At 39.7% G+C, this 26,621-nt stretch overlaps 1 protein-coding gene across 3 annotated transcripts in view; it reads right to left on the bottom strand.

Annotated features, from left to right (window-relative positions):
- Window positions 1–26,621, bottom strand: part of wnt11 (wingless-type MMTV integration site family, member 11) — a 49,406-nt gene that overhangs the window by 5,098 nt on the left and 17,687 nt on the right. For all 3 annotated transcript variants that reach the window (XM_062046442.1, XM_062046441.1, XM_062046443.1), the window contains exons 4-5: window positions 10,702–10,979; window positions 10,319–10,611 (exon numbers count right to left, since the gene is read on the bottom strand). In XM_062046442.1, the coding sequence (XP_061902426.1) occupies window positions 10,319–10,611; window positions 10,702–10,979 (571 nt within the window). The remainder of the gene's footprint in view (window positions 1–10,318; window positions 10,612–10,701; window positions 10,980–26,621) is intronic.

The following is a 26,621-nucleotide window of genomic DNA, read 5'->3' as shown; positions in this document are numbered from 1 at the left end:
AAAGTTGTTTAAACAAACAAAGCAGCAAACCGTGCATTAAAATACTTAAAATACTATGTTTATGAATTGCAAGGGTTTGTTTTGAAAACATCATCAACACTGGCAGCAGTGGAAACATCTGTGTGAGGGAATCCATTTTCAAGTATGTTTTCTTTTCGAGTCATCAGCTTCCCTCTGTCCCTAGTTGTCATGTGGCGGTGTGTGTTGTCTTCTTCGCCTTCTTCTTCTTCTTCTTCTTCTTCTTCTTGAAGTGAAGTGAATTAAATTTATAAAGTGCTTTTCTTTAGTGACTCAAAGCGCTTTACATAGTGAAACCCAAATTCTTCTTTTACTTCTTCTTTTCTTTCTTCTTCTTCTTCCTATTATTATTATTATAATTTTTATGGCTCAAGGTTTATGGTGCATTACCGCCACCTACTGTATTGGAGTTCCCTCCTTTGCCCCCCCCCCCCCCCCCCCCCCCACATACATACAGTACATATACACCTTCCCATACTAAATTATATTCCATAAACCTGTCTCTTTTAGAAACTTCACTAAAATGTTGTGGTTGCTGGTTAGTACCCCTTTGAGAGTAACCTCCTTCCGTCCATGTATGATTTTGCTTCCTGGTTTTGAAGTCTCATGACCCGCCCTATCTTGCCTCTGATTGGCCCTAACCTTATCTAATTGTGACTCATCATCATAAACCAACCAATAATCATGGATTTTGTTCATATTTTTAGTTTTCCCCCCTCTAGAATTTCTCTCTTTGTAGCGTTTGATGGACGCTACGTTGCTACATGGGTCTAAAATAAACTATATTGCCAAAAGTATTTGGCCACCTGCCTTGACTCACATGTGAACTTGAAGTGCCGTCCCATTCCTAACCCATGGGGTTCAATATGATGTCGGTCCACCTTTTGCAGCTATTACAGCTTCAACTCTTCTGGGAAGGCTGTCCACAAGGTTGTGTTTATGGGAAATTTCCACCATTCTTCCAAAAGCGCATTGGTGAGGTCACACACTGATGTTGGTGGAGAAGGCCTAGCTCTCAGTCTCCGTTCTAATTCATCCCAAAGGTGTTCTATCAAGTTCAGGTCAGGACTCTGTGCAGGCCAGTCAAGTTCATCCACACCAGACTCTGTCATCCATGTCTTTATGGACCTTGCTTTGTGCACTGGTGCACAGTCATCTTGGAAGAGGAAGGGGCCCGCTCCAAATGGTTCCCACAAAGTTGGGAGCATGGAATTGTCCAAAATGTTTTGGTATCCTGGAGCATTCAAAGTTCCTTTCACTGGAACTAAGCGGCCAAGCCCAACTCCTGAAAAACAACCCCACACCATAATTCCTCCTCCACCAAATTTCACACTCGGCACAATGCAGTCCGAAATGTACCGTTCTCCTGGCAACCTCCAAACCCAGACTCGTCCATCAGATTGCCAGATGGAAAAGCGTGATTCATCACTCCAGAGAACGCGTCTCCACTGCTTGCATTGGACTTGGTGATGTATGGTTTAGATGCAGCTGTGCTAATTGGAAAGTCACATGAAGTTTGGAGCTCTGTAGCAGAAAGTCTGCGACCTTATTGCACTTTGCGCTTCAGCATCTACTGACACCTCTCTGTCAGTTTACGTGGCCTACCACTTCGTGGCTGAGTTGCTGTTGTTCCCAAACTCTTCCATTTTCTTATGATAAAGCCGACAGTTGACTTTGGAATATTTAGGAGCGAGGAAATTTCACGACTAGATTTGTTGCAGAGTCATCCTATGACAGTTCCACGCTGGAAATCACTGAGCTCCTGAGAGCGGCCCATTCTCTCACAGCTGTTTGTAGAAACAGTCTCCATGCATAAGTGCTTGATTTTATACACCTGGATTAGGACACTGGATTCTGATCGTTTGGATGGGTGGACTTTTGGCAATATAGTGTAGCTAAGCAATAGGAATCACTACTGGTTGAAAGAGGAGTGACGCTACTGCCACGTACTGGGAAAAGTAGTTAAGCTACGAAGTGTCGCTACTTGTAGCGCAGTACTACCCATCACTGATTACTCGTAGGTTTGTTCACCTCCTGTGCTTAAAATGCACTGCTCTAAGAAAAAGGCTAGAGACACAAACCCCAGAATGAAGCCAAAATGCACCATGACCTTCAAAGAGGAACCAAATCTGGCACCCCCAAACACTCAAGCACACACATCAGCTACTGATCAGTATCAGCCGCTTTTTGTGAAAAAGTATGTGATTGCCATTTTAATGCCGATCACATACCCCAATCCCCTCTGGCAGACACTATGTTTTTAATCCCCCGGCTGACAGGTGGCTAGCAGCTATCTATGTGTCTTCATACATAGTGTGGGGCCATTCCCCTAAGTCAGGGGTCGGCAACCTTTACCACTCAAAGAGCCATTTTGGCAAGTTTCACAAATTAAAGAAAATAATGGGAGCCACAAAAAAAAATTTTAAATTTACAATTAAAAACACCGCATACAAAGCTTAAATGCTTTGTGCTATGTTAACCAGGGGTCTCAGACACACGCACCGGCACGCACTTTGATGTGGAAATTTGATGTTAGTACGGCCCGTGAGTTTTGAATGAATGGCGCTTGATCGCGTCATACTTGCCAACCCTCTCATTTTTTCCGGGAGACTCCCGAATATCAGGGCGTGATGGCACTGCTTTTGGCGCCCTCTACAGCCTGCCCAAACAGTGTACCTGCTCGACCACATGTAGAATGCAGTTTCAGCTTGCTCACGTAAGTGACAGCAAGGCGTACTAGGTCAGCAGCCACACAGCTTACACTGACGGTATAGCCGTATAAAACAACTTTAACACTGTTATGTTACAAATATGCGCCACACTTTGAACCCACACCAAAAAAGAATGACAAAGACATTTCTGGAGAACATCTGCACTGTAACACAACATAAACACAACACAACCAATACCCAGAATCCCATGCAGCCCTAACTCTTCCGCTCAACCAACGCACGGGGGGGGGGTGGGGGGGGGGGGGGGTTGATGTGTGGGGGGATTTGGTGGTAGCGGGGGTGTATGATCTAGACCGGAAGAGTTAGGGCTGCATGGAATTCTGGGTATTGGTTGTGTTGTGTTTATGTTGTGTTACGGTGGGATGTTCTCCAGAAATGTGTTTTTCATTCTTTTTTGGTGTAGGTTCACAGTGTGGCGCGTATTTGTAACGTAACAGTGTTAAAGTTGTTTGATACGGCTACCGTCAGTGTAAGCTGTGTGGCTGATGACTAAGTATGCTTTGCTGTCTCCTATGTTTGCAAGTAAAAGCTAAATTCAACATGTGGCCGGGCTGGCACGCTGTTTGTAAATGCTATAGAGAACAATTACTACAGTGCAATCAGGGCACTCCCTTAATTTAGTAATTAGAGTGAAAATAGGATTATAGTTTCCCTGGGAGTTATCTAGGAGAGGCACTGAGATCCATAAGTCTCCTGGAAAATCGGGGGGGTCGGTAAGTATGCAGCTGAGCCGCATCAAAGTGGTCAAAGAGCCGCATTGGCTCCGGAGCCGCGGGTTGCCGACCCCTGCCCTAAGTTAATAATAATCACCTCCATTACGGAAAATAAATTGCATTCCTTAGTATCTTAAGTGTCATTGTCAAGTAGTATTATCACCGGAGGACAAGGCTAAACATTTTAATAGAGCAGGCATGTCAATGGCTAAGCTAACCGCTAAGCTTGCTTCTCGCTGTATGTTATACGTCAGCAGCCAAGAGGAGCGTTTGTAACCTGTAACATGTTTTGAAAAGGTTTTATTATCATTTTTATTAGGGCTGTATCGATCGATCCGCCACTAATCAGTATTTTCTTGAAAAAGTATATGATCGCCATTGCCAATTAACGCCTTTTATTGCTGATCACAACTGCCGATCCTATCTGGATGACGCTGTATTTATTTTTAGTATCCCCGGCTGACTCGCAGCTAGCAACTAATTATGTATCACTATACACAGTGTGGAGCCGATCCTCTAAGTTAATAATAATCACCTTCATTATGACAAAACTGCATATCTTATCTTATCACTGAGAAAGAAAATACATATCACTAGCACTCACCATAAATAGATTGAAAAATGTACAATTAGTACATGTGATTTGTTCGGTATTTGTATCAGCCGGTATTATTCATGGATGATCGGATTCGGCAGCAAAAAAACCCTGATCGGAAAACCCTTACCGGTATTTGTATACCGGCAGCTCCCGCCATCAGTGTGTGAATGTGTGTGTGAATGGGTGAATGTGGAAATACTGTCAAAGCGCTTTGAGTACCTTGAAGGTAGAAAAGCGCTATACAAGTATAACCCATTTATCATTTTATCATTTGTATACCAAAGAATACATTACAAGATACATCTGTAGTAGATAGTAGTTTTTGCTTTTGTTTAGTTATTGTGTACTATTGACTTTGTTTTGATCAAATAATTGTATGTAATAAAAGAGACAAGGGGAGTAGTTTAAATATTGTGTTGATATTGTTACACTGTCAATAGCACTCGCCATAAATACATTGAAAAATAGCATTAAATCCCTAATTGGAACATCGCAGATGAATTATGCTGGGTGTGAGGCGGAGCGAAGCACAGTACAATTAGCCTAGTGCGAGTCCAAGCCTTAGTTTTCAATTCTAATCCCCACACTTAATTTGCTTTTACTTCCTCCACATAAAGCACTGACCATATAAGGAGCATCCATAAGATTGAGGTCTTGTGACTGTCAGGCCTAACTGTGGAGACAGGAGGTCAGTTCAAGTGTAAAGACAGATAAAGCCTGTCTTCAAGTGGCGACAAGTGAGTGACAACTCAGTGGTGATACTGCACAAGGGTAATCTAAACACAAAGTTTTGAGGGACTTTTTCAAAGTTTGATGAGCTAATTGAGCACATGAGGATTATTGACGCAATGTGTGTGTCCTCTCACGGCCCACAAAGATTTGGCAAAAATTTTGCATATTCGAATGGCTGCTAAAATATCGGAAATTGAAGCTGGTGAGTGTCCTTGATATGAAACATGTCTACAGTTTATCTGTAAAGTGGCTGAATATGACGTTCATGTATGACATTTCTAATGTTCAAAAAGGTAATGTGGTAAAGTTGCCTCCCACGTTTCTTGCCCCTCCTGAGCCTGCTTCAAGGGTCTCTGCCACCACTTCAGTAGTGGTACACTAATGTAACTTACTTTACTCTATTCTTAGCCTTTTTGACCTCAGGGGCCAACTTTTCCACTACAGAGGGACCTGGGGCCCACTCAAATGTTAACACTGAATTAGTATTCATACTCTTGATTATAATCTCATTCATGATTGATTGTATCTAACCTACGTACAGTTTACAACCTTGTCAAATGATATGAAACCACATTTTAATCACCAAGATTATTATATATTTAACTCATAAACCTTAGGTTTAGGTCAGGCTGATTAGAAAAATAAGTACTAACCAAATATACTGCATGAGACAAGACTCTTTAATTACTGGCAAAAAATAAGTTTACATACAATTATGTTGTGCTAAAATAAATGAACTAAATTGATAAGGAATATCTTTTTTTAACTAAACTGTTAATAAAATTCAAGTGCAAATGAAAATAAAGCTTCACCACTTTGGTCATAATTTTTGCGCTCAATAAACTACTCTATGACTTTAGCTCCAGACTGTTTGTTTGTTTGATAATGTCATTACTGCTACAAGTGGTGGAAAAGTACCGCTCGGGCCCATTCGGACCACAGCTGAGAAACAGATCTTTTTTGGTAGCCCACTGGGGGCCCTGTGGTTAAGAAACACTGCTCTATGTAAACAATTGCTAAAACCCTTGTCTTGTAATATGGAGTGGTACCTAAGGATATGGTTCTGTGCCAAGTTTTGTTCCTTGCGAAAACAGCAAAACAGCCCATTGAAATTAATTGAAATCAATTTACGTGCTTGCCCGCAAACAATCTTAACATGTAACATGCCTTTTAAAAGGAAACATTTACCTTTAGATAATATTGTATGAAAAACAATACAATTGTATCTTTTCAACTAATTTTCCATCAAACACACCATCAGCAACTTCTCCATATTTTCATGGATATTTTCTGCCTTATAGTTGTTATTCTAACGTCCTTGGCTGGCTATATCAACTCATTCTGCTTCAGTATGGTGCAGACTGCTTCACCAAGTGAGCTAGCTACACGTTCTGTCATGTTTTTGATGATTTCTTTCTTTAATTCAATAAATATAATTCATTTCTTCTTCTAAGCACTGTCTTTCACAAGCATTTTTTTTTCTTTTTGGTAATGCTTACAAATTCAAAGAATAAGTGCCTGGACACAGGAAGACTTTGAGGTCAAAAAGGGTTTAAATTAGTAATAGAGGGCAGTTTTTGATTTAGTTTAGACTTTGTTTTGATCAAACAATTGTATGTAATAAAAAAGAATATGGAACTAGTTTAAAGGTGCCATATGTAATAATGTCATATCAAGTCATGATTAAATGGCCCTGATATGTCAAAAGGCATTAATAAATCATGTTCTTTTCAAATACCTTTATAACTGATAACGAAAGTTACTAAACATGTCAGACTTTAGTAAATCTAAAAGGCGTCGTAACGATTCTCAACTTATTCATGACAAAGCCAGGAACAAAACGAGGATTTGTATCGGGGATGCCTTTGAAAGATGGAGACGATTGAAGGCGGAGAAGACGCCGAACTTGCTAATTTCCTAAGTAAGTCAGGCATTTACGTTTTCTGATTACTTGTAATAAATGGAAATGGACATTTCGTATGTAAACTATATTGTCCAATACAGTCTATGATCTTGTCTAACAAAGCTAGTATGTTCGTGCAACGAATGCTTAGCATGCTAACCCGGTCAATGACACATCGACATGCAAGCTAACGGAGGAAATATATGCCCGTTAGCCTGTATGTCGATGTGTCATCCAACTGACAGGGCAAAATATATTTTCGACAAATAAAACCTATGTGGATAAGGGTAGTGTCAGTGCCTATTTCGTTCTCAATATGCTGATACGCTGAGGAAATGGGTTCCAACATTAGCACAGCTAATTGCGGTTTCTGGTACTGTATGTGCATCAAACACATATGGGGTGGTATTTGCTTGGCACAATATAATGCATTACATGTAATGATTTTCTACTTTGTGTATTGACATGGTAGTAGGCTATATGATTTATGCGTAACGTGGTTTTTGCGTAACGTGGGTTGGCTCATAGAATTGCACTCTGCACTGAAAGATGTGATGTGCGTACATGGAAGAGAATGCAGTGTGTCAGATTGGATGCAACATGGAGTTATGCTGAACGAAATGTGGCTGTAATTTTACTGTAGGTCTATGCGATATATGTTATATATTATTATATGATTTATATGGTGGTCTGTGTGGTCAAACTAGACATTTTAACAGGGTAATGCCAACAGTCTGTCCCGACTCCCGACAAAAATATTGCTGCGTAACTTTGCAAATACATTTGGCTAATCGACATCAGTAAAATTTGCCATAATTACTTAGTAAACCATCTTGCAAGAAGCAATATCAAGAGAAACCTACAGCGTAGGACTCGTCGATTTCCATTTGAAGTATGCGTATCTGGCAACCTCAGTCATGGAGAGTAGGATGGGACTACAGAATTTTGATCGTGATTGCAGTACCATATCTGGCCACATTACTACATATTGTTAATCAATAGCACTCATCATAAATAAATAACAAAATATACAGTTTATATGTCATCAGAATCAGTATCGGCCAATCTCACTCATGGATGATCAGTATCAGAATCGGCGGCATAAATCCCTGATAGTAACTTTCCTAATGTTTGGTGTTGTTGGTAGTGTTTTAATGTGTTGGTAGTAGCACTTTCTAATGATTGATTCTTTTAACCAGATTAATCACAGGTCATTACTTGTTTGCATAATTTAAAGTGATTTTAAAAAAGACTCCAATATTTGGTCACAAATGCAAGTGTCGGATGTCTTGAACAGATGAATTTACTTTATGTTTTTTGTCTGACCTTTTGGAACGTATCACTAACGAGAGGTATGAATGTATTTGTCCCCCCCCTGGAAACATTTTAGACCCCTCACGGTACATAACTTTTGTATTTCTTCCCAGCATCTCTCAGCATTTGCACACAATTTGCAATAAAACAAGATGAAACATAATCAGCTTTTTATGTTAGTGAAAAAACTCCTGTGACTGCAATTGTTATTGTCAAAATACGCCTCCGGTGTCGTGCAATCCATAACAAATGAATCGAGTCTGGAGATAAGGCATTTCCTTCTCAGCCGTGCATTGAAAGAAAATTGGAACATTCAATAAGTCTGGAAGATAACAGCATATGTTTTCCCTGATACTGCTTAGCCGAGTAAAATCCTCAGACAAAATGACTCTTTGCTGCCTGCTCGGTTCTCACCACACTTACACACTACAGGGAGCAAATAGTGTAAGCAAAACTTTATCTATGGGAAACCTTTAAATGTTTCCAAATCTGTGTGAGCCCCTTGAGACGATATCAGCTGGAGTTGTGTCGTGCCCAAGAATAAGTGCATTAGTCATTGTTGCAGATAAAGGGACAAGGACCTCGGTCACAGTAGCCTTCTTTGGTGACACGTGCTCAGACAAGCAGGGTATTCTGGTTGTTATCAGCCAGCCCGCTAACTAAACTGTGCCACCAAGCAGGACATCACTTTCCTAAAGTCAACACTGTGGACGAGCCAACAATCGGTCAAAGGATCAGTCATTTCCTATTTGCCGCCGTGTGGGCCCGCCATTGTTCAGCAGCCGTGATAAGCCGCGTGTTCACCGAGTGATGCAATTCAGCTCACAGTGCATCACAGAATAATAAACCATAGTCTGGCTTAAGAAGGCATTAGTTCAGTTTAAATTTTTATTTTGACAGATCTACTTACGTGGGCATTTCTAATATGCAGCCCGTAGTGCTCCTTTCCCTCTGCGCCATAGACCAGTCCTTCTCAAATAGTGGGGCAGCTTGTGTGACCGCGGGGAACGTGCTTTTTTTGCCATACCACAATATGTTGAAGCGTGTGTAGCATTTGGCTTCAATGTAACCACAGTGGGAGACGAGGAAAGACCGGTGTGTTGTGTCCTTTATTGCTATTAAGCTTACAATGTTATGAAATGGTATAGTTATAACAATTTCACAGACAAATTATACTATTTATAGCCACAATGGAGAGTGGAGGGTTGGGCGCAAAATATATTCTTCTTCCTAGGAGGGGCGTAACAGAAAATATTTGAGAAGCACCGCCATAGACTGTGAGACTGGAATGGCTGCTGCCTCTAGCTTGTGTGGTATATCTTCTCGTCTAATGTCCTCCTACTCGCTCTGATGTTTATGAAATAAATACTTCTGTGTTTGTCTTTGCCACATTTTACACGGGACTGTTTTGTCAAGATGGACCAGTACGAAATTGGATTAGCGACTCAACTTTGATGTAAAATGACAGCGTAATTACTACTTGAGGTTTGAGAGAAGAGTATGATAAAGTATTGTTTTCATATCATCTTGGCATGCGCACGCGAACACCAACGTATTGAAGGTAAAAATAACTTTTTTATGCAGCTCTGGAGTCGGAATCGATCAGAGCAGACCGGGTCAATCAATACAATGTTTTTTTTATTTTCGAAAAAGCAGATGTTTTTAAGACATACACTATATTTTAACTGAACATTTTTAAAAGATAAGTTATGATACTTTTGGAGAGGGCGGGGCGTGGTTTTATTTGCAATCTGGGAATACCTCCAGTAAGAAACATTTTGCAGACACATGTAGAGAGCGGGTTATAAAATTGGCTGTGGAGCAAAATGTATGCAAAATTTACAACAAAGCATATCCAATACATATTATCTTTAATCCGCAATACTTTGATTTTAGCCTTTTGTGTTCTTCCATTCTTTCGTAACATTAGGATTTGGCCTCTCACGTCGGCATGCAGGTGGGGGCATAGTTTGTTGTGCATCAGTTTTATGTTTGCAGTCATACGATCAGGACGTATTTAAAAACCTCAATGTGTGTTTCCACAAACCATCACATTGGCAACTGCTACAAAGTGATCATTCAGTTGTTGGTGCACCAATTAAACAATGCTGGAATTTGCGAGAGTATGGGTCACACACATATGGAACCTTTGACAATTGGTACTTTAACAAACTGAACCAAATGCTACTTTGTGAGAAACTGGGCTTTTGCCGCGGTTAGAGAATACCCATACAGGACAGAGTCTATCATTTTGGTACTACAAAAAATACACTGCTTCTTAGGCTGCAGTAGAAATCAAAAGTCTCACCTGTCCTGCGTGCCAACAGAACCCTGTTTTTCACTCTTGCTGCAGAAGTCTGGGGAGCTCTGCAGGTAGACAAGTTCGTTCTCTTTCACAGGCCTGATGTCAATGTCTTTGGGCACCAACTGCTTGCGTGTCCCCATGGGTCGGTGCACCACCTTTGTCGCTGACAGGTACTTAGTCTTCAGGTCCATGGCGATCTCTCTCAGGTCCTGAAGGCCTCTCCAGCAGGTCCTGATGGAGCAGGAACCGGATACGCCATGACATTTACATTTCATCACCAGCGCCTCCCTCAGTGCCTGGCAACAAAGAACACAAAGCTTGAATTGGGATCACTGTTCAGTTTTTATTGCATGTTTACTAGCAAGGAACTTCTAAACATTGCTTACCTGTCTCCCCACTTCACTATTGTGAAGGTGCATCAATTTGTTGGCATGAGAGCCTGCACGTTTCATCTTCATGGGAGCGTCCGCAAACTTGGAGCCCATTATTAAACCATAGTGTAGGTTGTCAGCGCAGCCCCCCCAGCGATAGCCGGGCTCCGGAATCTCAGCCGGAATGGGACCGCACGAGCACAGTCGCAAATCTCCAGATGTGCAGGCCCTGGCGATGGTGTGGCTGATGGTAGCAGCAGACAAGGCATACACAAACGCTGTTTCCCGCGTTCCTGGTGAACAAAACCAAAACCAACATTTAACAGGCTTCAAAATACGTTGAATATTGCGGACACGTTTGCTACTGGATACTTTCAAATACTCTGCCTTGGAAACTTTGTATGTGTAAGTAATATGCAACTATAATTATTTGATACTTGTTTAGATTTCAAAATGTGCTTTTTTAGACTGCAATATTGTTCAATTAAGGACATTTATTACAGTACATACTGTATGTCTAGCTTGGGTGCTAATGTGTGCTTAGCTGTTGCGTAGCTGCTAGCTCCTAGTACCATGTTTACCCACAATGTTTATTTTTTATGAATGACTTTACTGAAATTTAGTAGGTGAAAGCGATGGTTTTTAATTTTGATATTGATCCGATACCAAGTAAATACAGGGCTAGCTAGTATCGCCAATACTAATACAGATAGTTTGACTTGAAATGTCAAATTATTGAATCATTTTGTGAATTTCCCTCTAGTTCGTTGATTATGACTACGATAATACAGGACAATTATTTTATTCACAAAAAAATGTCTATATAACTAAATGTAACCATACAAAACAATGTATTTGTATCAAATGTTTATCAAATTATTAAAATACCTCTCTTATTAGGAAAAAATGTACTAGTGCTTGATAACAAAAATGCAAAAATGTAACAAAAATGTGAATATATTAAAAAAAACATGAATAACTTCCATTTCAGGCACATGTTCGTGACAAATAAAGTCAGTAGTCAGTGAAGCAGGAAGAAAAGTGTGCCTGAGTGAGCAGTGGAATGAGCGAGAGGTGCGCAGTTTGCGCTGACAGACTGGGAGAGTAACTACAGTCTCATGAAAGCAAGTCATTTGCTGGACATATAGGCAAGAACTGCATCAAAAGTATCGATCACATCACGTGAGTATCGATCCGATACCAATACCCACTTTGGTATCGATAATATTGATCATATTGATACCTGATACCACCAAATATTTAGATCTTGACTGAATGTCCAGCTTTGCACAAGTAAATGTGCTATAGGACTGCTTGTATTGGACCTTAGAACGCACATTTTAGATGCAAGGTGATATAATCCAATATTCAATTTTTTTTTTGCTGATATCGGACCGATATCAATATCAGATCCATCCATCCATCCATCCATTTTCTACCGCTTATTCCCTTCGGGGTTGCGGGGGGCGCTGGAGCCTATCTCAGCTACAATCGGACGGAAGGCGGGGTACACCCTGGACAAGTCGCCACCTCATCGCAGGGCCAACACAAATAGACAGACAACATTCACACTCACATTCACACACTAGGGCCAATTTAGTGTTGTCAAACAACCTATCCCCAGGTGCATGTTTTTGGAGGTGGGAGGAAGCCGGAGTACCCAGAGGGAACCCACGCAGTCACGGGGAGAACATGCAAACTCCACACAGAAAGATCCCGAGCGCAGGATCGAACCCAGGACCTTCGTATTGTGAGGCAGACGCACTAACCCCTGTTCCACCGTGCTGCCCAATATCAGATCCAATAAATATAAATATAATATAATTGTTTAAATGTTGCCCATTTCAACTGGTTGAAGTGTGTGACAAAGCAAAGGATACATGCTAATAGCTAACTGTTACTGGTAAGAAACCAGCTGGTCAAATGGATAACAAAGCTCTTTACTTTTCTTACGTTGGTCGGTTGCATATTTAGCATGCACCTTGGTTTCTGCAGTGATTGTAACAGACATAGAATATATCTCATATTACTCCTAAATGTTCAAGAATACTCTTTGTACTATAAAAGTAAAGTAAATGTATAGTAGGGCTGCAACAACTAATCGATTAAATTGATTAAAATCGATTATCAAAATAGTTGGCGATTAATTTAGTCATCGATTTGTTGGAACTGTGCTATGCGCATGCGCAGTTTTTTTTTTTTTAATAAACCTTTATTTATAAACTGCAACATTTACAAACAGCTGAGAAACAATAATCAAATTAAGTACAAAAACAGTAAAAAACAGCGCCAGGGCGGCGCTGAGGCTACGTTTCATAAGGTGACGTAAACTAGCCAATGATGTGGTCACGTGCAGCTCACGTGACGACGCCGTCTCCTTTGCTGGAAACATTCGAAAAATAGCGCAGGAAAGCAGTACCGATAGTTCAGCGGAAAAACATCTTGAGGTTATTGCTTCAATGGAAAAAAGTGTACGGCCTAAGTCGTCAAAAGTGTGGGAACACTTTACTTTAAAGACTTCAAAGAAGACCTTTTTCTGCAAAATGGCACGGAAGTACAACATTGCTTCAGGAGCACCTGAATAAGAAACATGTTGGAGCCTTGGATGAAGGGAACTCACGGTACGTAACTTTTTAAGTCCATAGTGGCAACAGGCATTCATGAGTTCAGCTTTTTTGTGAGTCACGTTAACGTTATGCCTTTGTTGCAACGCGGGGCTGATAATGTGTCTCCGGCACATTTGACTCCGTTTTGAGAGAAAACACACGGTTACCAATTTAGAAATAAATGTAACAGACAGAAATATCTCAGGTTCGTTTCATAATGGATCAATGTAGCCGGGACCGATAAAGCTATATAAATCTATTTAGATTTGAGTGACGCTTTAGTATAACTAAACGTTAAGAAGGTGCTGGAATATTTCATGCTATTATTCAGAGGCAGCCTAAAATGAATCCTTTATTATTCACAACAGAAACGTGTACAATATCTGATCCAGTTCTGATCTGATTGGTTACATTTCTGTGTTATTATTGGTGTATGCTGCACCCCCAATGTCCAGAACATGGTGCCAGTATGCTGGGTTTTTTTCAATAAAATACTGGAAAGGATAGAAATGTAGTTTGTCTCTTTTATCCGATTATTAATCGATTAATCGAAGTAATAATCGACAGATTAATCGATTATCAAATTAATCGTTAGTTGCAGCCCTAATGTACAGATGATCGGCATCAACCATCCATCTTGATCGGAATTAAATTTTAATCCAAAAGTGTGTGATCGGGTCAGAATATTCCGAATGTCGTGTTTACATAAAGCATTTTTATTCTTGTTAGGCTTTTAATCCAATTAATTGTGTCCTTGTGCACATAGCTATTGTCAGCAAACAAGACAACTAAGTTACATTGTCAGAAAAACGAGACAAACTAAGTTGAATTGGATCCGCGAGGGACTCAACAAGCCACACGCTTTGGACACGGAGCTAATGAATGGAAATTGAATGGTTGACACGGACACATGGACGCCTCACAGCGTGCCTGCGGCCGGCCAACATCATATGGTGATTGACGGTATGTAACCCTTTCGAGTTCTGCTGTTATGTTGGCTTGATGGAAACAGTTTGAACTGGTTGCTACCGAGTGGAAATTGGCTTGTTGTCTCAGTTTGTCGGTTGTTGCTGGTGAGAGGAGCCAAGTGTTTGGATCGCTGCGTCAGGCTAGTGTGTGGTTGGGAGCGCAGCGCTGGATTTTTTTAAAGTTATCACACGGCTCTTGTGACTATAGATGCTGCTGGCTTTTATTGGATTTTCGTGATCATTCAACTGTTGGTAAAATGGCAGAAAGAAGATAACTCACGGAAAAGGTCATGATGAATAAAATTGAATCAGTTCAAAAGGCACAGAAAAGGAAAGTGAATTAAATAAAATGTCAGATTTTTTTCTATCACAGAGCTCATGAAGGATAAAAAAAATATTTCATTGGTCAAATCTCAGTTAGATGTTTTACTGCAACTGTCTGATGATGCCTTTGCTTTACATAAATCCCTGATGCAGTTAATTCCCAGTGATGGACAACAAAATAAATGATTTCAATAAACATAAGGAAGGATGCATTGAGAATGTTGAAGCATGGTTTAAAATACCGAAATATCCCCAAGTAATCCATCATTTCGAAACTCACATGGCTGGAAGGCCCCAGCAGCAGCCGGCTTCATCAGTGAAAAAGGAAACACAGGAGGATGTGGAAAATGGGAAAGACCTTCAAATTCCATCAATGCTGGTGCATGAGCAGTCTTACACCACTGCCAAAAAGGGACGTTCAGATCTTTGATGGCAATTGGCTGGAATATCATTCCTTCATACGGTCATTTGAACAAAAAATAGTATGAAATGGATTGCCTGCACTACCTCAAGCAATACATTAGTGGGCAGCCTCAACCGTGATGACACATCCATCCATCCATTTTCTACCGCTAGTCCCTTTCGGGGTCGCGGGGGGTGCTGCAGCCTATCTCAGCTGCATGCGGGCGGAAGGCGGGGTACACCCTGGACAAGTTGCCACCTCATCGCAGGGCCAACACAGATAGACAACGTTCATACTCACATTCACACACTAGGGCCAATTTAGTGTTGCCAATCAATCTATCCCCAGGTGCATGTCTTTGGAGGTGGGTGGAAGCCGGAGTACCCGGAGGTAACCCACGCAGTCACAGGGAGAACACGCAAACTCCACACAGAAAGATCCCGCGCCCGGGATTGAACTCAGGACTTCTCAGGACCTTCGTATTGTGAGGCACATGCACTAACCCCTGTGCCTGAATGATGGAAATGGATTTGCTACAGCAAAGGCTTTGATTCATGAGCATTTTGGAAATTATCATGTAAATATCATCTACTTACATAAATAAAATATTTTCATTATCATTTAAATCAGAAGATGCAAAGGCTATGCAAGTATAGTCTGTTTTTACGTGAATGTTGTAATGCCATGAAGGATGTACCGCAGACCTGGGCATTCTGCGGCCCGCGGGCCGCATCCGGCCCTTTGTGCGTCCCTGTCCGGCCCGCGTGAGGCCAATTATAAATTACAAAATAAATTTTAAAAAGTATCTATGTCGAGTGTGCAATACAACGGTGCTGCTTTTGTTTTGAAAATCGTTATTTGTATTACTTCCGTGTGGACGTATGCGTGTGCGTGATTGTGATTGAATGTGAACAGCTGCAATCATAAAATAACAAAATAAAGTTGAAAAAACATCTATGTCGTGCGCGCAATACAACTGTGCTGCTTTTATTTTGAAAAGTATTATTTATGGGCGTGTGTCCGTGTGTAACCTGCGAGTGAAGGTGCACATGCAGCGACAAGTGATGCACGGTTTACACCCGAGACGCTAAAAAGAGAAAAGTTGATGAAGAATGGCGTGTTTCCAACAAGACATGGACTGCAAAGCAACGTTCACTCTAAGGTGCGTGCCTGCGCAATTGCGCACTGCTCAAGCGTCTGCTGCGCGCAGCAAATATATGCCGCGCACCAAATCAAATCCCATCTGGATTCTAAACAAAATAAACATATTTATTCTATGTAATTTTGCAATGCAACTCTGAGTGACAGTGACAACAAGCGGCCCTAACGGTGTTCGTCAACACCGTTCAATTGAACACCGTTCAATTATTGTAACGTCTATCGAGATGCTTCGAGGACAGGAATTATATCGATCACTTTATTGAGCAAAACTGTTTATATTCGGACATAACCACACCAAAAACATGAGTAAAACACTTCTATCTCGAAAAACTAGTCATTTTCTGCCGTACAAACCAGGCCAAAACCAACTTGTCATCTGTCACCAACACGCATAGCACTAAACCACTGGTGCGTTTATGGCCACACAAAAAGTCGGACAACTCAAACACCACACAAAGTTACACTATGACTCCTCAGTCATACGTGTGCTTATTTTACTGTCATTTATTATTAATGTTAATTTATTTATATTAGTCATGGAAAGCTGTTACACACACTATGTTGAAGTATTACTATTATTATTAATTATTATTATTATTATTTATCTTACGGTATATATCAAAAATAATATTGAGCAAAATGTAATTGAAATATTGTCGATGTGGCCCTCCAGCAGTGCTCGGGTTGCTCATGCGGCCCCCGGTAAAAATTAATTGCCCACCCCTGATGTACCGTATATAGTCTGTGTGATTTGAATACATTAGCGAACATGCTCACTGTGATCAAGAAGCTACCATATAAGCTAAGGAACTAGTGGCGGCACTACAGTTTGCGACATACAGTACAGGAAAGGGGTCGGCGCAGTGAGCCATGTACCCTGATATTGTAAGCTTTATTGCGCGTCAAGTAGAAATTGTTATGGACCCTGTATTTGGAGACATACAGGATGCCCCAACACTTGTGTCAGTCAAGCAAGGCCGCAGAACAAAATCCATGCCTCGTTTAAAGGTCAAAGGGAGCAGTTTTGCCACAACTGTTACAGCAATCAAAAAAAGGCCCCAACAGATAACAAAGGGGATGGATCAGAGATTGCTTGCCTCTATCATAAAAATTGTGGACACACGCAGAAGTAATGCCCTCTATTGGAAAGGAAAGCCCACATTTAAAAGTTTGTGAAAACTAATGGAGTTTGCTTTGGCTGCTTGGGTATGACGCACAGTAACAGAGAATGTAGGAAGCGTATTTATATATAAAATGTGGCTCACGACACCCCAGCTTGCTGCACATCCATCCATTGGTAGAAGAACTAGTAGTCTCACTGGGGAGGTGACCAGGAATGTAAATTTGCCACCGTGACAGTCCGAGGTCAAATCAACTAAGGGGAAAAGGGCAGTTGAAACATACGCCTTTTTGGACCCAGGAAATACTGCATCTTTCTGCCCGCAGGGTGTTTGAAAGACTTGGTCTCCCTGGAAAACAAGGATTTTCTTGTGCACAATGGGCCAAGAGAAAGTGGTGCAGAGTGGTATTGCATCTCATTTGGAAATCGCTTAATTGGACAGTGATGCGTATTGTGAAATACCAAAGATCTTTTTCCAATATAAGATGCCTGTCGATAGATGCAATATCACACAATAGCAAAACTTGAGAAATTGACCTCACTTGAAACAATGTCCGCCCACCAGAAATAGATGCAGATGGGAAGATTCTGATAGTCACAAATGTTCCCAGTGCTTTGGAGCCAATCAGGAATGTGAATGGAGAGCCATATGTTGTCAAGACAAGGTTAGGTTGAGGAGTAAATGGGCCACTTGGTGGATGCAGTAATAGTCCTGAGTGTCAGTCACCAGTTATCGTCAATAGAATGTCAGTCATCACACTTGACGAGCTTAGGAACAAGCAGTATACGACAGGTTTCACTGAGAAAAACCAAGACCAACTGCTGGGGATATCAACGTGGATTGCAGGTTCCTTGAAATGGCTGACAGATCTGTGAAACTGATTGGCCATTACAGCATCGCTTTGTGTCTTAAGGACAGAAAATTCAGCATGCCTAACAATCGCATAGTTGTTGAGCAACGTATTCTTAACAAGGACTACGTTGCGTTCATGATCGACCTCATAGCAAGTGAATTTGCAGAGAACGTGCCAGACACAGATCTGCTGCCCAAGAGTGGACAGGTTGGGTAAAGTAGCTACAAATATTGGACGGCTACAGCACCAGCAGATGTTTGAAACCTCCCAGCTTTGCAGGAATAACTGTAGCTCAGTTATTCCTGATGTTCTTGTTTGAATATGTATTCTCCTTATTTATTGTAGGCTTTTGGGACTGTCACTTACCTACTGTTGCACAATCACCATGGTCTGGCACACAGTGCTTTCATAATGGGAGAGAACAGGGTCACACCTTTAACGCCTGTGACAAAGCCACGTATGGAACTGACAGCCTGAGCTGTGGTGGCAGTTTGTATGTATAGATTAGCTGTGGAGAAGGGAGCTGAGGAAGAAGCTGCAAGACAAGTTTTTTGGTCAAACAGTACCTCTGTTCGAAAATATATCAAAAATGAAATGTCAAGTATTTGTGTCTTTATAGCCAACAGAGTCAGAGATCTTCAAGATATCCAATCCATCTCTATGGAAGTATGTGCCTATCATACCCAATCCAGCAGATTTTGCCTCCAGAGGTGTGCGTGTCGAATCTTTTCTGACGTTATATTGGCCTTGATTAGTCCTCTCTTCGCTGCCTCCAAAGGTACAGAATTCAGCAGCCCGCTGGCTAACAGAGACCAAACGCTGGGAGAACATAACCCCTGTGCTCTCGGCTCTCCATTGGCTTCCAGTACTTTTAAGGAATTATGTTAAAAAGCTGCTCTTCGTTTTTAAATGCTTGCATGGACTTGCCCCATCTTACCTGTCTGAGCTCCTGCAGCCTCACTGCCAAAGCAGAGCATTAAGGTCTGTAAACAAACTGCTCCTGTTTGTCCCACGTTCCTAGCATTGGAGAGGACAGAGCTTTGCTGTAGCTGCCCCTAAATCATGGAACAATCTAGCTCTGCACATCAGGGATAATCAAACAGAGCATTTTAAAACCCTGCTAAAAAAACTCATTTATTTTCTCAAGCATTTCGCAAATATCACCTTGGTTTTATAATGTTTTACATCAACAGTTTATTTTTTGCTGTTCTTTTATTACTGTTTATTCTATTATTCACTGTTTTATTATTTGTATTGCTTTTCTTGCTTTTACTGTCTTATGTGCCCTGTGCATCACTTCAGTCAACGCAAATTGTTTTTATGTGCTATATGAATAAAGCTTGACTTCACTTGGAGAATGAAATGTGGATATGTGGTCCCCCTTTTTTTCCTGCAACCAAGGGAAAGAAGCTTGGTCTGTGGATCCAGATGACTTGGGAGAGTTGCTGTCTGGACACCCAGAAGTCAAGGTTTCTGCTATTATTTCTGTGGAACAAGAAAAAGACGAGGCTGTGACATGTTTAATAAACCGCAGCTTATCCTGGACACGTCTCGTAAGAGTGATGGCCTGGATACTAAACCTTAAAGCTTTGCTATTGAGTATACGGCAACGGATTGAAGTCCATGCTCATGCTTCTCAGTCTGCATCAAGTGGAAAGCAGCACAAGGATGGTGGGATATGTCAACGTCACCTCTCATTGGAAGAAATCAAAGACAGTGAACTGGAATTAATCAAGTTCTGTCAGAGACAAATGTACTCAGAAGAGTTTTTCTTGCCTCCAGGGAGGAGAGCTTGTGAAAGGAAACAGTCACATCTACAAGTTCAATCCGATATTGGAAGATGGCATTTTGAGAGTCGGAGGTTGGCTTAGTAAGGCAGCTATGCCAGAAGAGTTTACACCCAACCGTCTTCTGCTTCTCAAAACCCAGCCCTGTTTACCACTTGGTCTGTTTCACAAGGCGTAGAGTTATGCATGTCGCAGATGGAAACAGGTCCAATGTATTGCTGATTTATTTTGGAAAAGATGGACTATGGAATATTTACCACAACTACAGGAACGCCAGAAGTGGACAAAAGTCAAGAGGAACTTCATTCCTGGGGACATTGTGCTGATATTGGATGATTCTGCCCCTCGGTAGTCCTGGATCCATGGAAGGGTCACTGAGGCACTTCCAGACAGAAGGGGACTAGTGCGGAAGGTCAAAATTAAAACCCACACCAGCACCCTCAGCAGACGTGTGACCAAGGAGTCTTGAAGGCAGCTTTGACTTGTTGGACTTAGACTTGACGTGAGTGTTGACTCACTTAGGACATGGGCTGGTAACCTCTGTCCCAGACTTGACTTGACATGTTGAAGAAGATTGGATCAAGATCTACCATGAACTTTATACTTAAGATGGACTATGGACACCTCATGAAAGATAAAAAACAAAAACAACAACACAAACGGTCAAAGAAATTGTATAATACAAAAAAATGTGCTTATAATTGTTACTGGGGCAACTGTAATTATTTTGGGGCCGGAATGTAGGTGCCAGCTAATGTTATTTGTTTTATTTGTGGTGCATGTTCTTTGCACAATTGATTGGTTTATCATTTACTGAATGGTGGGGATGTGAGTCACGTGGGGTTTGGTATGTCAGCAGTAGTAATAACAGCTGTTAACCTGGTGTTCTCGTTGAGGAAGTGAAAGGTGGACAGGGGATGTCCTACTTTGCTGACCGCATTTTGATCGCATTGATACAACACATTTAGTTTGATAGAAGGCATTGATTGAACGCATTTATATCGCATTTCGTTTAAGTTATGTCAATATTGTTTCCAAGCAAATAAATATTTAAAATGCAACATTGAAGCGATCATTTTTGGACAAACCAGTTCGTACGGCAGGTGCAAGTTTTTCACCCGTTTAGCCTCAAAGCGAGTGTATTTTGCTTTTTTTGTGGATAGTCGCTTAACATGGCTATTCAATAAATTTTTACTGAGGTGCACAATAAATATCAGACGGATAATTATTAGGCCAATATGATGTCATACCAATAAATCCGATTTAAAAATCCATCCACTTTCTACAGCTTGTCCCTTTTGGGGTCACGGGGGGGGGCTGGAGCCTATATCAGCTGGATTCGGGCGGTAGGCGGGGTACACCCTGGACAAGTCGCCACCTCAGAATAAGATAATTTTCACTACCTTGCTTGCGGGGAGGTTCTCTCTCAAACTACAATCATGGCCGCCGGGGCGGAGACGAAGGTTGAGTCAGTGTGAAGGGAACAACTCCACACAACGTTCACGCTCACATTCACACACTAGTGCCAATTTTGAATATTTAAGAAAAATAGCTCTGACCAATTATTTTGACTCCGGGCCAAATTGATATAAAAATGTGTGTGTGTGTGTGTGTGTGTGTGTGTGTGTGTGTGTGTGTGTGTGTGTGTGTGTGTGTGTGTGTGTGTGTGTGTGTGTGTGTGTGTGTGTGTGTGTGTGTGTGTGTGTGTGTGTGTGTGTGTGTGTGTGTGTGTGTGTATATACCTGTATATATACCTGTGTATATATATATATATATATATATATATATATATATATATATATATATATATATATATATATATATATATATATATATATATATATATATCGAGTATCATCCCTAATATATATATATATATATATATATATATATATATATATATATATATATATATATATATATATATATACATATATATATATATATATATTAGGGATGATACTCGAAAACGGTTTTCCCGGTTGTTCAATAAGAAAAGAACAAATCCCTTTTTGAGAACCGGTACCCGTTATCGAGACCACTATAGTAAAAAAAATAGTTGGTTCTTTATTCGAATCCCTCGGAACGAATCCCGTCCCGACCAGAAATGCTCCGTGTGACATCACAAGAAATGGCGTCTCGTAGCTCAGTCATTAGGCGCAGATAGCGAAAGCAGAAAAAAATGGACGGGAAAAAGCGCTCAAAGGTGTAATAAAGTTCAAATCAAAAGGTATAATTCAATGAATAACTTTACTGAGAGATTTGAGCAGGGTACAAACACATGAACACTTTTACGACCAACCGGAAACATAGCAACCAGGCTAGCAACGCACCTCGTTTACGGCAGCTGTTGCAACGTTCTTGAAGCAACCGCAGCACATACATATATATACAACATATATCTCCCTTTTTAACTTTTGTTTTTCTTTCCTTGTAAACAAAACAAAATCACACTGTATATGTGTTGTCTGTCTAATTATAAATAATGCAGACGAGGCGTTTTGGCTGAGTTCTTGACGTTTACTTTCACGGGTGACGACATGCAACACTTTTCGGGGCTACCGTGCATGCTCGTCACTCCCAATGCATGTTGGGTAGTGTAGTTGTTTTATTCCCTAGCTCATCACATCTTCCCCCTTCCTGTTAACTCAATAAAGTGTATTTCTTTTTTTAGCTTTAACTTTTCATTTTTTAGCATTGTAACCACATTTGCAAACAACTTTTCTCTTCATAGAATTTTCTTTCAATAAAGAAATAAAGTGCAAAAATGTCAAGCATCATAACAAACAGTTATGTCAAATAGCAGCAGAAGTGCACTTTTTGGAGAGCTGTATTATTTTCAGTTTTGTGCCCAAGGGACTGATTTTATTTAACACTATATTATTATTTATACACCTATAGTGATCACAGAGACAGGTTGTTTTCGTGTTACTGTATATATTTGTTTTTATGAAAAATCCCACTTAATATACTATGGGTAACAACAGTCAATATTTATTTATTTTATTTTATTTTTTTAGGGGGGTAACAGTCAATATTTATTTATTTTTTAGATTAAATTGTTTTCTAATATAATAAAAGTGAGCTTTTTTTAAACCAAATATTGTGTGTGTTTTTCCATATACAACAACCTATCTGGACTCGATAAGAGAATCGATAAGGAATCGGTTCGATAAGAGGATTCGATAATAGACTCGAACTCGATAATTTCTTATCAAACATCATCCCTAATATATATATATATATATATATATACACTACCGTTCAAAAGTGTGGGGTCACCCAAACAATTTTGTGGAATAGCCTTCATTTCTAAGAACAAGAATAGACTGTCGAGTTTCAGATGAAAGTTCTCTTTTTCTGGCCATTTTGAGCGTTTAATTGACCCCACAAATGTGATGCTCCAGAAACTCAATCTGCTCAAAGGAAGGTCAGTTTTGTAGCTTCTGTAACGAGCTAAACTGTTTTCAGATGTGTGAACATGATTGCACAAGGGTTTTCTAATTATCTATTAGCCTTCTGAGCCAATGAGCAAACACATTGTACCATTAGAACACTGGAGTGATAGTTGCTGGAAATGGGCCTCTATATACCTATGTAGATATTGCACCAAAAACCAGACATTTGCAGCTAGAATAGTCATTTACCACATTAGCAATGTATAGAGTGTATTTCTTTAAAGTTAAGACTAGTTTAAAGTTATCTTCATTGAAAAGTACAGTGCTTTTCCTTCAAAAATAAGGACATTTCAATGTGACCCCAAACTTTTGAACGGTAGTGTATATATATATATATATATATATATATATATATATATATATATATATATATATATATATATATATATATATATATATATACACACACACTTTTTTTTACAATATTTGCACATTGCATATTTCGTATATATATATATATATATATATATATATATATATATATATATATATATATATATATATATATATATATATATATATATATATATATATATATATATACACACACACTTTTTTTTACAATATTTGCACATTGCATATTTCGTAGTGATTTGTCCGCGGGTGTATCTCGGATACATTAAAGTACGTCCACATTGCATACACGCTGCCTCTGCTCCAGACAATCCCGTGCATATTGCTTACGTCATCACAACTTCCGTTTTTCGTGCTGTTCTGGCGGTCGAAGTGTTTTATCTGTGGCCAAATTTTCGGTGCATTACTGGTCAATAGTGCTCAAATAATAGGCCATAAATATAATCATTCATATTGTTATGACCTGCTGGTGTTAATGTGTATTATTATTATGTATTATTAATCACTGTGTTATTCATTGTTCCTATGCTCGTGAACACAATGTGCCTGAAGGGGAATTGGCAGGGAATAAGGAAGTGTTGTTGTGTGTCTGGGAGTGAAGCACAAAGAGGGATGTGTGTGCACGAGAGGGAATGTGTTGAAATTGTGCCGGTTATTAGCATAACATTGGCAATAAAAGTTAAAAAGAGGGTTGTTTTTTTTCAGGTAAAAAAAAACCTAATTTTTAAGGTGTGGTGGCTTTTATTTTGCTGTGGCGGACCGCCACGATCAATTACATTAAAGGGAGACCCTGTATATAGTAGCGCTGTCAAATTATTGTTTTTTTTAAATCAGATTAATCAAACTTTTGAATTAAGATTACACATGACTATCCGTAATCACATGGTTATTGCTGCTTGCATTATTTAAATTAACTTAAAAAAATGACCGTCAGGGTGTATTTTGAAGCGATGTAAGTCTCTTTCGTTTACCTCTTTCGTTTACATCATACTTTTCATGTCTGGGCTATGGCTAATATAACTGCAGCAACACTGCTCCTTTGATGAGCATTTTTACAACACTTACTTACAACACTAAAGGCTGTCCGGAACCTGGATGTCACAATGTCGTAAAAATGGAAAGCACAATGGAAGCTCATCTAACAAAACCCGAATGGTAATTGGTGCCATAAGGAGGAAAGATGAATTCTAAAAGTCAAGACATCGACCAAACAATGGCAATCTGCAAAACATGTCGCCAACAAGTCATTGCTAACGACTAAACACACGTCTATCACTTGAAGACAAGACACATAGAACAGTACAAAGACAGTGTTAAAATACAATAAAATACTAACATTACCTTAAAACCACGACTTGATGAAAATAAAAACACATCAAACAAACCTAATAGAGTTGTTGCCCAAAGCCATTATCACAACACAGAAATTTATATGTAACCACTAGTCATTACAGTAAAAATGTTGTATTGATTTTTAATTGTTGTGTCCTTTTTATACATTAAATATGTGTTTTATAAATAAAAGGAAAAAAGATCAGCAAAACTGGCATTAATTTCCTTTGCGTATACAGGTATATATTACAGGGTTTCCCCTTAGTGTATTTGATTGTGGTGGTGTGCCAAGGCACGGCATCATTCAACCTTAAAAATTAGGTTTTTTTTAAGTGATAACAAGCTAAAGCAGGGGTCACCAACCTTTTTGAAACCAAGGGCTACTTCTTGGGTACTGATTAATGCGAAGGGCTACCAGTTAGATACACACTTAAATAAATTGCCAGAAGTAGCCAATTTGCTCAATTTACCTTTAACTCTGTTATTATTAATAATTAATGATATTTATCTTTGTGGAAACACTGATCATCTTAATGATTTCTCACAATAAATATATATAGAAACAGATAAATATCAATATGCAACACTTTATTTTTATATTTTCTCTAAGTGCACATTTTTCAAATTGAACATTTTCAAATGATCACTTCTAAGACAGTCTTGTGAAATCACAATATCCCATTTTAACTAGCTAGCCACTAACATTTTTTAACAAATCATGAATTAATTTGCACCATGTTTGTACAAATAATAACTCATGTAAAATACAAAAGTAAACTCTCAAATTTTTAAATCATGTCACACTTTGAACTGGACACCAAATCTGTTATCTGTTTCTTTGTCAGTTAGTGGGAAGCCTGGCATTGCATGCTGTTAACTAGTGTGGTATACTCTGGTGTGTAACTTGACACTGCAACTCTGAGTGAGTCTTGCAGATGTGCATCAGTGAGGCGTGTTCTGTGTTTGTTCTTGATGAAGTTCATGTCAGAAAAGGTTGATTCACAAAGATAAGATTTTTCCTCATTGTTTGCGGAACCTTCTTAATCTTTTGGACATATTTTCACAGCAATCTGGCCTTAAGCTTAATTATGATAAATGTAAAATGTTAAGGATCGGAAATCTAAAGGGAACGTCCTTTCGAATGGAATGCAAAGTGCCTGTTTTGTGGACAGATGGACCAGTTAACATACTTGGTGTTGTTGTCCCAGAAAATCTGGAAGATCTAGGCTCAGTAAATTATGATAATCGACTAAGAAAGCTGGACAAAATTATGCAATTATGGAAAAGGAAATCCCTAACCTTGTATGGTAAAATGTCTATTGCCAACTCGTTAATTATTCCTCAATTTATTTATTTGTTTTTGTCATTACCAGCTCCATCACAAAACTTTTTTAAGATTTATGAGCGGAGGGTCTTCGATTTTGTCTGGAACGGCAAATCAGAAAAGATTAAAAGAAAGGTTTTGTACGAAGAGTATGAATATGGGGGCCTGAAACTTCTCAACCTTGAAGCTATGTGTCTGTCTTTAAAAGCATCAATTGTTCCAAAGATGCATTTTAAACATTGAG

This window comes from Entelurus aequoreus, linkage group LG05, assembly GCF_033978785.1.
Source record: "Entelurus aequoreus isolate RoL-2023_Sb linkage group LG05, RoL_Eaeq_v1.1, whole genome shotgun sequence".
NCBI classification, from domain to species: Eukaryota; Metazoa; Chordata; class Actinopteri; order Syngnathiformes; family Syngnathidae; genus Entelurus; species Entelurus aequoreus.
The sequence above is the reverse complement of the archived record's forward strand: the minus strand, read 5'-3'. Positions and strand labels throughout refer to the sequence as shown.